This window comes from Hydra vulgaris, chromosome 10 (genome assembly GCF_038396675.1).
Source record: "Hydra vulgaris chromosome 10, alternate assembly HydraT2T_AEP".
Classification (NCBI taxonomy): domain Eukaryota; kingdom Metazoa; phylum Cnidaria; class Hydrozoa; order Anthoathecata; family Hydridae; genus Hydra; species Hydra vulgaris.
The window spans coordinates 21527661-21543377 of record NC_088929.1 but is presented as its reverse complement, the minus strand read 5'-3'; the positions used below and the strand labels follow the sequence as shown (position 1 = coordinate 21543377).

General features: G+C 26.8%; 1 protein-coding gene across 1 annotated transcript; it reads right to left on the bottom strand.

Annotated features, from left to right (window-relative positions):
• Positions 1-4096: 4096 nt before the first annotated feature.
• LOC100214906 (ubiquitin-conjugating enzyme E2 L3) lies at positions 4097-15157 on the bottom strand. Its single transcript, XM_065807488.1, has 4 exons — positions 15002-15157; positions 13480-13575; positions 6603-6789; positions 4097-4341 (listed from the first exon to the last, which is right to left on the bottom strand). Exons 1-4 carry the CDS (start codon positions 15026-15028, stop codon positions 4187-4189), a joined length of 465 nt encoding a protein of 154 aa, XP_065663560.1. The 5' UTR covers positions 15029-15157; the 3' UTR covers positions 4097-4186.
• Between the last annotated feature and the right edge of the window lie 560 nt (positions 15158-15717).

Genomic DNA, 15717 nt, shown 5'->3' with positions numbered 1-15717 from the left:
CACATTCACTCTTAGGTGCTTTTGATCACAGTTTGATCTCTCTAAAACTACGTGCTTCTTACATAACTCTTACATATTTCTAAAACTATGTGCTTCTTACATAACTTTGTCAATTCAGGCTGGCATGGAATCTTTTGTTCCCTCTTGACAATTCCAGGTCAAGCCTCACTCTCCTCCATGGTTTTCCTTACACTGTGCTGTTGCGATTGCCAATCGAAACCATTACTTCCATATCTATCAGCAAAACAATTCTCCAGAAAGCAGACGTCTGTTTATTACTGCTAGAAACCATTGTAAAAAGGTTTTGTCTAACGCCAAAACCCGCTATTCTCAGGTCATGAAATCTCGTATCTCATCTCAAAAATTAGGCTCTCGTGACTTCTGGAGAATCTTTAATAGCATTAATAACAAGGGCCAATCTTTAATTCCACCTCTCTTGTATGGTTCAGACTTTGTCACCTCGCCTAAAGACAAAGCTGAATTTTTTGCTAAAAACTTTTTATCAATATCATCTCTTGATTCCACTAGTTGCGCTCTACCTGATATTGCCAACAAACAAGTTGATCCATTGCTTGACATTCGTATCACTCCAGCTTCTGTATCTAAAGTGATTTCCTGCCTAGACTCTTCTACAGCTTGTGGCCTGGACAACATTCCTGTTATTGTCTCGCAGGAGTGTTTTCCGGAGCTGTCGTCTATACTCACAAAACTATTCAACAAGTGCTTATCAGAGTCTTGTTTTCCAGCCTGCTGGAAAGCGGCATCTGTTCTCCCTATTTTCAAAAATTCTAGAGAGCGATCTGATTTGTCTAACTACCGTCCCATTAGTCTTTTTCCTATCATAAGCAAGTTTTTGAATCTTTAATCAACAAACACTTAATTTCTCATCTTGAATCTAATAACTTACCTTTTGACCATCAATATGGATTTCGATCTTCTCGTTCTACAGCTGATTTGCTAACAGTAATAACTGATAGGTTTTATTGTGCATTAGATAAAGGTAGAGAGGTTAAAGCCATCGCTCTTGACATTTCAAAAGCTTTTGATAAAGTTTGGCATGCTGGTCTTCTCTATAAGCTTTCTTCTTATGGTGTATCTGGCAACATCTTTAAGATTATTGAATCCTTCCTTTCCCATTGTAGTATAAAAGTTGTCCTCGATGGACAGCACTCTTATTCTTGTTCTGTAACTTCAGGGGTTCCTCAAGGTTCTATCCTTGGCCCTATACTCTTTTTAATTTACATTAACAATCTTCCAGATACTCTCACATCTAAGGTGGCATTGTTTGCTGATGATACTACCATTTATTCTTGTCGTGATAAGAAACCAACACTCTCTGATTGCTTGGGGGGGGGGGGGGGGGCGTTTTTGCTTGAAAATGATCTCACTTCTGCTACAGCATGTGAACTTCAATACAGATAAAACTCAATTTTTTTCAGCCAATCGTTATTGCAATAAATTTAGATCTCCCTATATTTATGAACGGTGATGTACTCGATGAGTCATCTATTCTTCATCTTCTAGGAATAACTCTTACTTCTGCAAAATTAACATCTGCTAAGGTTGCATCTCTTTATCGAGCTTGACACTTTCTTACTTCGGATTCTATTCTCTATCTCTATAAATCTCAAATCTGATCTTTTATGGATTACTGTTGCCATATCAGGGGCGGATCTTCTAATGATGCCCTTTCTCTTTTAGACAAAGTGAAAAAATGCGAGAGCAGGTCCAACTATGTAAACATAGTTCTCGCTGCCAACCTCCAACTATTATCACATTGTCGTAATGTTGCTTCTCTTTCTCTTTTCAACAAATACTTTAATGGGCACTGCTCTAAAGAGCTTGTGTCTCTTGTGCCATCTACTAAAATTCATTCTCGTGTTACTCGTCATTCAATTAAGTGTCATCCTTTTTCTGTGACTGTTCCTAAGTGCTCCAAAAACTCTTATTCGTCTAGTTTTTTCTCCTCGAACATCAGTTCTTGTGAATTTGCTTCCTTCATCTTGCTTTCTGACTCATATAACTTGCAATCCTTTAAGTCGTCCGTCAATCGGTATCTTGATCTACAATCTTCATCTTTTCTCTTCCAGTAACTTCCAACTTTGATTAGTGGTTGCCTGCAGCCTTGTTGGAAGCAAAGATGTTTAAAAAAAAAAAAAGAGTAGGTAAGAAAATCATAGAAATGTTACCAAAAGCAATTATTTTGCTCCTAGCATATAAAAAAACTGTTAAATGTAGCTCTTGTAATATTAATTGTAATAAGATTTATTTATTTGAACTTTATTCATATAAATTTATAAAAATTAAATTTATATTAGTTTTCCTAGGTTTAAGTATTAGAAAATGATCTGATTCATTTTTTTTTAAAGGAAAATAAAAGGGTTGAAAAATAAAATCATTTTAGTCTCCCCCAAAACAAGAAAGTCTCACTTTCTTGTTTTGGGGGTGGTCCAGGCATTATAAAGGAAAGGTGACACGAATTCTAAATAGGCTTTTTATAAAAAAAATTCCCTAAAATAAAACATTTTTTTTTATATATTGATCATTGCAGCGGGTAGGATTCCCCGCGCAAATTCACTAACTCCTAACTGGAAGAGGGAGCAGCCTGAACTCGCTGTTCTTTTATTAATTTTTTTAGTAATACCTATAAAGAGAAAGTTTCTTCAGATATTTATAAGTAGGGGTCCACGGGGGTATAGAGAGCCATCACGTCGCCTAAGAAAACCCTGATCGGCGCCCCTATTATTTTAAATCTATCTATATCAGTGAAGGACCTTATTTTTTTACGCAACTTTTCTTTGGCACCTTTGGTCATCTGTTGCCCGGGATAAACTGTTATGCCAATGATATTGATTATTATTACTTTTGTTCAACTTCTGTTTTGCTTTTATTATATTATTGTCTTAGATGCTTAAAAGTGTTAATTTACGACTAGCATGTTCAGCGCCCCCTATAACCCTAATATTACATGGGTGGTTGGCGTTAAAATATTTACAATGTTCTTTGCTATCAGTGATATCAAACAGCATTATTATAAGCGTTAAACATTAGATTTGAACTAGTTTTGTTACATGCTTTATTTAACTAAAGTTTATGCATTCGCACAAAAATATCCATTTTTAAATGTTAAAGCCCGAATCAGTTTTATATTTTTTAGATTTTTAATGTACTTAGTTTTATACATTAAATCTTCCACGCCCTTACCAAGTTTTGCTTTCGAAAAATTTTGCTCAGTGGAATTGCCCTAATATATATATATATATAACGAACGTAAATATCGCACTATTAATATTTTAAATAATTTGCCTTCTTCATTTACTTTTTATTTTACTCAGTCAACTAAATTCTTTAAAAATTAATGAATTAAACTAAAAAACAAATCAAACATCAAAAGAACTGAAGCAAAAATATATATATTGGGAGCGAACCTTTGTTTTTAATTTAGTTAGTATTAAATTAAGTCTCCAAACAATCGATCAGAATAAAGATTACCTCTATGAGGAAAAAAAGGAGAGAAGAGTAAAGCCTCTTCGCAGGCAGAAGACCAGACATACTGATTTAGGGAGAAAATGTCAGAGTGTTGGTTCATTGACTGATATTATGAGAACATGCAAGGGACTGCTGCGACGTCGAATGAAATCTTAATAAATCAGTATGATATCTGGTCCTTTCTTTGTTTTTTTGAATATTTATAAACACATTTTGAGCCAACTATCTCTAGATAACTAAACCTTCTTTAGATTATTTACTATATTTTCCCCGAGTGCGCAATTTTTTTTTTGACTATTATCTCAAATACCAAGATACCTATAAAAACTAATATAATTTTAAAAAAATGCCTTTTTAAATCATATAAATAAGGTTTCAGTTTCTTTCTTTAATTCAAATTTTCTCAAGTCATTTTTTTAACATAAAAAGTAGAATTTGTAACAAATGATTTTTTCCTAGAATTGACGCAATCAATTTTTTTCTCTATATTTCTTGGTTGTCAATAAAACATAAAAAACGTAACATAAAAAAAAGCAAACAAATAATTTCAAAATTTTGAAGTGCTCATAACAAAAAAATTAGAAAACGAGAAAAAATAACTGTAAGATGTATTGAAATTTTTTGGATTTAGAGTTCAACTTTATTAGTTACACAGTTGCTAGAAGATGTTATAGACAAAAGATAAATTACAGATAAATCATTCATTTGGGCGCGGCTCAGCATGTTTTTTTGTAAACTCTTCAGCGTTTTTCATAAACTTTTTTCTATCCTTTGTATATTCTTCAGCAAGCTCGCCTCTGAGAGGATGTTCTGGTTCAGGATCACTTATTAGTGCTGCTAAAGCTTGAATCACTGAAAAAGGGAAAGAAAAAAAAAATTCACTAAAAAGGTTTAATGTTTTTTATCAGTTAATGCAGTTCGTCTCTGTACAAAAAAATATTTAATTTAAAATATTTGTAAAAGAGCTCACCAACAAATCAAGGTCATTAGAGCTTGTAAACTTTTATTCAAATACAATTAAGATTTAGAAATAACACAACTTTTATTATTACATATAAATAAATTTGAATTCAAATTTAACAAACAATCGAGTATTAGGTAAAAGTTTTAAAATTTAAAGTAAAAACTTTTTCTAAAACCAAACTTCTTATCTGCCGTTTATAAACAGCTTTCAATATTTTTAAAGAAAACAATTTTAAAATAGTTTAAAATATCTTGCAGCTCAATTTTATTAATAGAAGAAGTTGAAGCTTTATTTAAAAAACGTTGAAGCTATATTTAAAAAACGTTGAAGCTGTATTTAAAAAAAAATTTACAATTATACATTAAGTCATTGTCAACAACTAAAAAAGAGTAATCAGAACCATAAAAAAAATTACCAGAATTACTACTTATTTTTTAATGTTCCGATTACTTAGGAAACCTACCTATACATCACATACATCTATTCAATTGATAAATTTTTTTAAAATCATTAATTGAATAGATGTATGTGAGAGAGATGATAAAAAAAAATTAATAATAATAAAAGTTAACATCCGGCAGTGTGAAGATTTTAATTTTTAGAAGATAATTGATAAGACATAGCACCAAAAATACCAGACCTTTAGTATTATTTGGGTTGTGTTATGTCCAATATTCTAAAGACTTTAATTGTTTTTCACAAAAAACTAAAAATTTTCAATTTTCACAGTCCTATAAATATTTATTTTCACTAAAGTTTACATTTTTACTGATAAAAATATTAAAAATAACAAATATAAGTAAAACTGGAGTTTCAGAAGAGTTTATTTCAATTATTTAAAAATACCATAAACCTTTCTGTTTTATTTTCAATATTTCATAACATAAATTTTATTTTAAAAAAAGGTCTAAAAGTATATATATAAAAAAACACCTTAAAAGCGCAAAGAAAAACATTAAAAAACACAGACTAGTGGGTTAAAATTAATTTATCTCAATTCGGTTGAAAAAGAAAATCTATAAAATGTAAAAAAATAAATTGGTCAAAAATGAAAACCTCATAAAATAGTCAAAAATAAAAATATAAAAAAAAAAAAATTTAAACATTTAAAATAATTTTTTAAATTTCATTTATATATTTCAAGCCTTGTTAAGAAAGATACGCTGCTTGTATTTTACATGCGAAATGGTGATTTGCGTTTTGCATTTAGCGATTTTACATTAGACGAAGACTTCAATTATTTAAAATATTTAAAATAGTAAATTTAAAAGTAAAATAGTAACATGTAGAATGTAAAATTTAGTTTCAAAGGGATGGAAAATAGTCTCCTAATATTTATTATAAGAATTTTTTTATTTTTATCTGTAACATAGTTTTTTATTTTTATCTGCTACATAATGAATTGCATTATATAAAACATGTCTCTCCAACATAGGTTTCATAAACAATGACTCTCCATCATAGATTAAAATGCATAAAAGCAACTAAAAAATTTTTTTTTTCGACTTAATAAGGGAAAATAATAAGTGTTTTTGTTGAAGATAATTATTTTCACAAACATATTTTTTAATTTTTTGTTTGTAGTAGGTAAAACTTGAATATTACCAAATAAATATTTTTGAATATAATTAGACAAAATATTTCTTGAGATTAATAAGTCCTGAGAATGAACTTTTTGAAAAATCTATTTGGGTTCCAAATTTTATAAAAATTTGGAACCCAAATAGATGACCAAAAAATATATAAGGTTAATATAAGACAAAACATATTTTGACTCTAAAGTAACTTTATGCAGAGTCTAAAATTGTTGCCAAATATTAGCACAAAAGGGTTCCAAGATCTTCCCAAAAACAACAACTAGCAGCTGTTAATTTTGTCAGACAGCATAAATGGTTGGTTATCTCCCTTAGTGTTAGAACCATTTCCTAAAGATGACTCACAATTATTTTAGCCCAACTTATGTTTTTCAACAAATCTTTGCAGAGCATGGATTTTACTATGTTGTAGTAAAGCTTGACAGAATTATTGATAATACAGACCCAGATAAAATCTAATTGCAACTGACCTGCAGTTGGCTAAGTACAACACTAAACTATAATCATTCTGATTTCAATTTTTATAATTATATTTAATATGAAATATAACTTGCCTTGATCAGTTTTAGTAGCTGGCTTCCAATTCTCTGGAGAAATTATCGGTAAACATACTTGACCTTTTTCATCAATATTTGGATGATATATTTTAGTTTTAAATGTAACTTTTGGTGGCTTAAACGGATATTCAGCAGGAAAAATGATATCAATTATAAATGCTCCTTTGTTGTATGGTGGCGTGTCCTAGAAATTAAATTAGACTTATGATAACATATAAATTCTGTGTAAAAAAAAAACTTTTTACAATAAAATTATATAACACTATAATATATATATAAAAAAACAAAACAACTAAAACTTAATATGGGATTCAGTTTATAATGAATGTTTTTTAAACATTTATGAAAACTTTTTTTTTTATTGAACAATTTTTGTAAAAATATCATTTCCATAACAGATATAGTGAATTTTCTAATATAACATTTAATATAATATATTTCTAATAAAACATTTAGTATAACATATTTCTAATATAACATTTAGTATAACATATTTCTAATATAACATTTAGTATAACATATTTCTAATATAACATTTAATATAATATATTTCTAATTTAACATTTAGTATAACATATTTCTAATATAACATTTTGTATAACATATTTCTAATATAACATTTTGTATAACATATTTCTAATATAACATTAAGCTGTAGTATAATACCTATAGCAGCTATAAACTCCAACAAAAAACTTCTGAACTAATGTTTTATAGTTACAAATTAACACAAATATATTTGATTGGATAATATAATATAGATATAACTTCAAATTTTAGACAAATAGGAATGTCACGCAAATAATCAAAAAATCTTTAAAAAATAAATAAAAATTATTCCAGCTTTTTATATTTATTGAATAGTTAAAAAAAAAAAAGAAAAAAGAAAAGAAATATGGCTTTCAAAGTATTTATTTAAGAAGGTAAATTTGTTAAATGACAGTTCAATAACTGTTAATATGCTTAAGCATATTATTTATTTAAAAAATGATAACAAATGGAAATGGAAACAAACATTAAAGTTCATTAAAAATAAGTTTTAACACCTACAGCCAAAAAGCATATTGCCTTAGAGGCAAGACTACATAAGTTGATATAATAGTTAGATAAAATTTTTAATAAGGTTTTAATCACTATTTTTTTCATTATGAGAAATTGCTTCATAAGAGGTACTGGTTATACATGCAGCATTCAGAAAATAACTTTGAAAAAGATTCAAACAAGTATATTTTTATTTCAGTCAAGTAATTAAATGCAAAGAAAAATAAATGTTTTTCAAAGTCAAATTTTTCAAGAACTGTTTCCATCTTGATATAGGTGCCCCATAAGCAGGGATGAAAAGTCCTATAGATTTTTAGGGACTCCGGACTCTGTGGTCAAAAAATAGGGACTCCTTGGACTCCGAATTTTTTTATTTTAATAAATTTATTGAGTCAATTAATTAGAGTTTTTAGGCATGAAATAGTCCCTGAATTACTAGAGTAGACTATATAAAGTTTCAATTATGCTGCAAAAAATTACAATTTATTTGATTTCTCTTTTTCTTAAAATTTGTCATTTTGCAATCTTCCTTTTTTTCGTGATTATTCTTTTTATTTTAGAAGATTGATACTCTATTTACAAATATTTTTCGTGATTATTCTTTTTATTTTAGAAGATTGATACTCTATTCGCGAATATTTTTCGTGATTATTCTTTTTATTTTAGAAGATTGATACTCTATTTGCAAATATTTAGTGTTCTTTTACAGTATAAAACTGCAGTGACTTTTGTAACGATAATTTTTTTTTTAAAGCGGAGCATAAAGTAAAAGAAAGAAAAATAAAAGATTTAGAAAATCTATTAGCAAAAATGTTCAAATGCAGGAAAAATACCGATTGTTTAAGGAAGGAAAAATTTATAAAAAACAAACAATTAAATACCTATTCGAATCAAGAGTACAAGCTAATTATTGCAAATATTACCATATGTATAGAAGGCCGTTTTCAATCTCTCCAAAAATCACCATTGTTTATACATTTGGTAGCTTTACTTGACACTGGCTGTTAAATGTGAATGATGGAACTTTTGGCGATGGAACTTTTGGCGATAAAGCTATCGGTGAAGTTGTTGAACATTTTTCTGAATTTTTAATTGGTGTAGGATGTGATTTGAATAATATTCAAATCATGAGTGGATCATTTTAAAAGCATACATATTTCCCATCATAAGTAACACTCAGAATGAGTATTATTTGAAAATTTGGGAAATTGTTTTTTCCAAATCAAATTTGGTCAAAGAATGCTGAAATATTCTTGATATTTTTAAACTATTTTTAATTTGTCCTTTTACAAATGCGAAAGTAGAACGAATGTTTTCATGTATGAATCGCATAAAAAATGACTGGAGAAGTTGTCTTAGACGAGATCTCTTAGAATCTCTACTTCGAATAAATGAAGAAGGTCCTGAGATTGACAAATTTAAACCTTATACTGCTATGGACGATTGTCAGTGAAATTTTCATCGTTATCCAGAAAAAAGAAAAAGAAAGTCAGGAAAAACAGACATTGATCTAGCGACAGTTAAAATATCGGATTTGGAAGAAAGTGAAAGCAAGGAAGAAAATTGTGACAACTTTTAATTTTATTTTAGTGCATTGTAACCTCTTAAAATTAGAATATTAAATAATAACTTGTAATGGCGTATGATTTTTTGCTTAGTAAAAATCCTAAAAAATTCTAAGCATTAAACTAGTGAAATGATTACAAAACGATCAAAATATTTACGATTACGATCTAATACTTTTTCTATTAGCAATCAAAAAAAGTATTAGATCGTAAAAGATTCTATGATTTAGATACATTTTTTTCTTTCACTTTATTTTATTGAATGAAAAAAGTGCTAACTTTTATTAAAAAATACATTGAATGAAAAAGCAATAGATAGAAATATCATGGGAATTTGATAAGGTTACTTAGATAAGAAAACTTAATAAGAATTTAATTATCATTCTTGTTTGTGATTGCGCGGGTTTTCGTGAAAATGTTAAGTTTTAACTTTTTATCACGATAATGTTTTCGTCATTTTTAATAGTTTTTTATAACGGTTTCAAATTTATAGATTGTTTTGTTAGAGTTTTAAATAACTTTTTTTACTGTTAAAAATTTATAGAAAATTAAATATTCTAGTTATTTTAAACAGTTTAAAATATGTAAATAAAATAGAAAATGAAATTTTTTTTTTTTTTTTTTTTTTTTTATAATTCACCTCCCCAAGGCCCGAGGGGGCCACTACAGTCAAGGAGGCTACTCATTTTTTTTTTGTGTGATTTTTTTTTTTTTTTTTTAAGTTGTTATTCTTGGTGCAACCCTCTCTCAACTCTGAAACACGAACCTTGCCGATCAAGGCCGCTGCGCGAGGAAACTAAGTTGAGTGCGGTACTTCTAGGGACGTGGTGGGAGTCGAACTCCGAACCTCTCGCTTACAAAGCAAGCGCTCTTACCACTACACCACTACCGCATGAAATAATTAAAAGAAGATTATATCAAGTTCATTGATTTTACAAAAATACAGCAGTTAGATTTAATGCAATATAATAATAGTAATAATGTAAATTATAACTAAAGCTACTTTACAACCGCTGAACGTAAATGTTATGACATCTTATGCAAAAATGAGACTTATTATATATGTTATTATAAGTTAAAATAAATAATGCCCCCTCCTCTCCGGCGGGAGTGGAGGAGGGGTTATGAGCAACAAAAAAATCGCGATTAGATTTTTTTTACGTTTTACGTTATTTTACATTTACGATTTACGTTAATTCGAGCCCTGTATATATATATATATATATATATATATATATATATATATATATATATATATATATATATATATATATATATATATATATATATATATATAGAAAGTTATTAAATATAAAGAAAAGTTTTTAAGTTCTTAGATGTTGGTTTACTAGCTCTAAATATTTTCGTTTCAGCTGCGATTCTTACAAACTCGTAATCCTTTAACTTAAAGTTACTTTTTTCTGTTTTAAATACTAATTAAAATTAAAAAGCCCACTCGCTAAACATCATTAGCGATATTGTGAAGCAGTTCCCTTCCTCTTCATAAAGTATTTTTAGTTGATTTCTATCTAGTTAATTTAATTCCTACAGTAACACAATGATTTAATTATTTGATTGTTCATCTTACTAAGAAGAATTGTTTCAAATATGTTAAAATTTTCACGCAAAGCATAAAATTGTTATTAAAAAAATTAACTTTTTTATTTATAAAATAATTTAGTTTAAATAAAAGTAAAGCTAGCGTTAGTTTTATTAGAATCTTGTTAGACTTTTCGGGGCCGGGGGTATTTTATATTGGAGGCCTTTTTATGCACTACACCGTAAAAATGACTAAAAAAAAAGACTTCTTGACTATTTTGGGGCCCCTAACATTGCCCGGGCCCGGGACTATAGCCCCCTTTAACCCCAACCCTCCTTAGTCCAGCACTGGAAATAAAACAAGAGTATATAAATAAAAATTATATAAAATCTTTAATAAATAATAGAACATTTGTTTCCTTATTAAGCAATTGTAAAATGTTATTTTATATAAAAAAATGTCACTTAATTTTATAAAAAAATTATAAAAGAGTGATGTTTCGAAAGTATTTGTTCTAAACAAAATTTAATTTGCTTTAAGTTTTTTCGCGTTAAAAGTTATTTTCTTTTTTTAGTTTATTTTTTTTTGTAATTGTCTCTCATAAGCCCAATTATTCTTTTTTGCACTTTCTTTTTGTTTTTTAAAATGTTCTCAAAAGGACTAAAAAATCTGGCCAGCTTTTTGCAACTAAATATTATTCCCATGGTCAGTTATCGAGAGCGATCGCTCCAGCTTCCCGACCAAGCCTGTATATGTACATATACATATATATATAAATATATACATATATATATGTATATATACATATATATGTGTATATATAAAAAATATATATATATATATATATATATATATATATATATATATATATATATATATATATATATATATGTATATATATATATCAAGCCTTTGTGTAAAAGTACATGACCACGCATATAATACTTTCTTTTGACAACTTGGCCATATATACATATATATAAAACCCTTGGATTTAGGATTGGCATTTGGCAATGCCAACCTCAAAGTGTTTGAGGTCAGCAAAAAATCACTAATCTTGTTTCTATATTTTATGGTAACTCTTTTGTGTCAAATTTTTTTGCTGAACTGATGCCAACCTCTAACAGTTCTTATCACAACCTCATACGCATACTGCGACTTGCATATGAGAACGTAAAATATGGTCTGAAAAATATGGTCTTAAGATTGAGAGAAACTAAGAAAAAATAGATTCTATATGGTCTGTTAAGTTATTCTTTTTTTATTGTCAATGTTCAGCGTACAAATTTGCTGATTTAGTGCAGCCTTTATTTTTGTGACAATTTTTCAAAAGCTCTGAATATAATTGGCAAGATTTACACTAAATGAAAGTTAATCTGAATTATTTTTTTGAAAGCCGCAGGACTTAAACCCCCATTTTTCAATAACAATTCTGTTAGGCATTATGACTTGTTATGAGTTTAACACTGTCGTGTTTCTTATTTTAAATGGATTCAATTAACTTTTATAAAATTTAAAAAAAAATTTATTTAATGTCTTTTTCCCACACATGTTTAACATAAAATAAACTTCAAAAATAAACTTTCTGATTTTGAATTTAAAAAAAAAAAAAAAATGCAAATATGTAAATGAACAGTTTTAACTGATATAATAAATAATATTTTAAAACTTAATAAAATAATAATAGCTCTAAAATTTCTTTGCTTTGTAGACGTTAGATGATATCAAAGAAATGAGACATTAGATGATATCAAAGCTTCAAACTTTTAAATAATTAAATTTCGAAGCAAGTTTGGATTAAATAACTTTTAAAGTTTGGATTAAATAACTTTTAAACTTAGATTTTTTCTTGTTTATTTTGTATTTATTTTATCAATTGTTCAGATTTTTGTTTCTATAATTTAGTGTCAAATTTTTTTTAGTTTTTATTTCTTTTTCCAGTTTAAAATTAGTTTATTTTTAGTTTAAGTTTACATTTGCTAATTCAGTGCATTTTTTCTGCTAACTTAACATGAAAGGAGCTGTGGCTAAGTTATCAAAATATATTATCAAAAAATATTCTAATGGTATATTTATGCTGGTCATATAAGGTGTGCAACCGCATGTGAGAATGTTCTTCTGAGAAAGTTTAATTTTATATATATATATATAAATTTATACATATATAAATTTATACATACATATATATATATATATATATATATATATATATATATATATATATATATATATATATATAAAACGCGTCTTCTGAGAAGGCTTTACAAATATATATAAATATATATATATATATATATATATATATATATATATATATATATATATATATATATAAACTGATATTGCTTGAACTTTTACTTGACCAAGACCATTTTAAAAAAATACAAATAAACATAAACAATAAAAATCCCATTTTAAGAATCCCATATTAAAAACCAGGGATTAAGCAGCCACTTATTATAAAAGCGATTGTCAAAAAGTAAGAAAGGAGAACTTAATTAATAAAGGATTTAATGAGGCTTAAAACTTTGCAGAAAATTTTTTACAGTTGTAAAAAATGTTGCAGTACATTTTGAAGTATTTTTAAAGTGTGAGACTTTAATGTTTTTCTTAAAAGAAATTCTGTTTTATATTTTTTTATAAATAAAAGGGTTTTATTTAACTTGTTTTATTTAATATAATGTTATACAAATAAGAATGTACACTTATACAAATTAAATCTACTTACAGTACAAACTTTTCCTTGCCAATTTAATATATTGCTTTCATCAACATGAATTTCACGAAAAACTTTTTGACCAGATTTACGAATATCATCTAATTCCTTAAAAAAAAAAATTATATGAGTATATACATACTTACATACATACATACATACATACATACATATATATATATATATATATATATATATATATATATATATATATATATATATATGGTAATGTTGCATACATACATACATACATACATACATACATACATACATACATACATACATATATATATATATATATATATATATATATATATATATATATATATATATATATATATATATATAATTAGTAAAAAACACTTATCTAACTTTTATCTTCGACTTGGAGTTTCACCATTGCTGGATCATCAGGAAGAGTTCTTCCTGATGATCCAGCAATGGTTCTTCATCAGGAAGAACTCTTCCTGATGATCCAGCAATGGTGAAACTCCAAGTCGAAGATAAAAGTTAGATAAGTGTTTTTTACTAATTAATTATTGCTCTGTTCTTTAAGAACATTGAGCACTCTATTTGTAAAATACACTAACATAATTTACATATATATATATATATATATATATATATATATATATATATATATATATATATATATATATATATATATATATATATATATATATATATATATATGGTAATGTTGCATAATAGTAGCATAAAATCATTTTATTTTTTCGTTTGTTGCACTCTCACCAGTGGGTGCTTTTTAAACATTAGAAATATTAATTGAAATAATAATAAAAATTTACAAGCTTAATGTTTATAATATATTTCATTTATGAGACATTACCTTTTTTTTTTCAGAATGAGAAGGGGGAGAGGAATAATAAGTAACTTTATATTGCTATATAATAAAGATATAGATACAACAAAAATTCAGGGTAAATATATTATTTAATAAATATATCATAACTTTTTATGTTTTGTTATAACTAAATTGTAATATGCAGGGGCTGTTAATGACTTATACATTTAATTATTATTTATACATTTTTGCCATTATAAATAACCATGAGTCAGCAAATAAAAAAGATTTTTTATATTCTTCTTAACATTTAAGTTCGAATTTAACTAAATTTGCATTCAAATTTATTTTTAGTTAAGAAATGTTTGTCATGAAATAACGAATCAAAGTTTTGTATTTAGAAACTTTCACTATTAAATGTTGCTTTAAAACTTAATAATTCATTTTTTGGTTTTGAGACTTTTAATACTTATTCTTAACTAAGTGAAGGTAATGACTTATAAACACATTATAAATTATATGGAATTCAACAAAAATGTCTCAAAATACAATTTTTTTAAAGCATATATATATATATTATTTTTGTTATACTAATCAATTTAACAATGTTTCTGAATACTTGATAGGACATGTATACTAAAAAAATCCACAAAATGAAAACAGCTCTTACGTAAATCTTTTTGGGCTCATTTAAAGAGAGTAATTATTGCACATAAATAATAACCTAACCTTAGCCAATCTTCTCGTGGCAGCCATTTTAGCTGTCGAAAGAGCGTAATAATATAATCTCACCAGCTCATGATATTTTGCTACTTGCACTCCCTCGTTTTAATACTATTTTTTGACAAGCCCCTTTCTCTTTTATCTTTTGATATCCGTGAATTTGCGTTCTAGAAAGTTTCACGTCACTTTGTTTGGTTTGTCTAAATCAAAAATGTGCTTTCAATATTCTTGATTTATAAGCACACAAAAATAACACAAAGTTTAATATGATCTTATAATAAATGTACAATATATTACTTAGCATAAACTGGCGATATGAGTTTGAATTGATCCAACAAAATATATTAAAATTGTAATATAAATTAAAATAGAAAAAATAAAGCAAAAGTAAAATATAAAAAGAAATAAAGTATTGTAATATAAGCAGTAACTAAATAAGATCTAGGTATACATAAGGCCATTTTATGAATTAGGCACAGTGCCTAGATCAAAACTAAACTTAGGGCTTGCACAAATCAAAAAATGAGATAATGAAAAGTATAAGCTTTTTATGAATAAGAAGTTAATCATAAACATTAGAGCAAAAATCATAAACGTCGTAGAAAAAAATTAACCTATTATTCAGCCTGAATATTGAAAAAAAAAATCAAATACAAATTTAATAAGTTTTGCATCAAATATGCAAAAATAATAGCTTTTGTTTCGGAACTGTATTGTATACA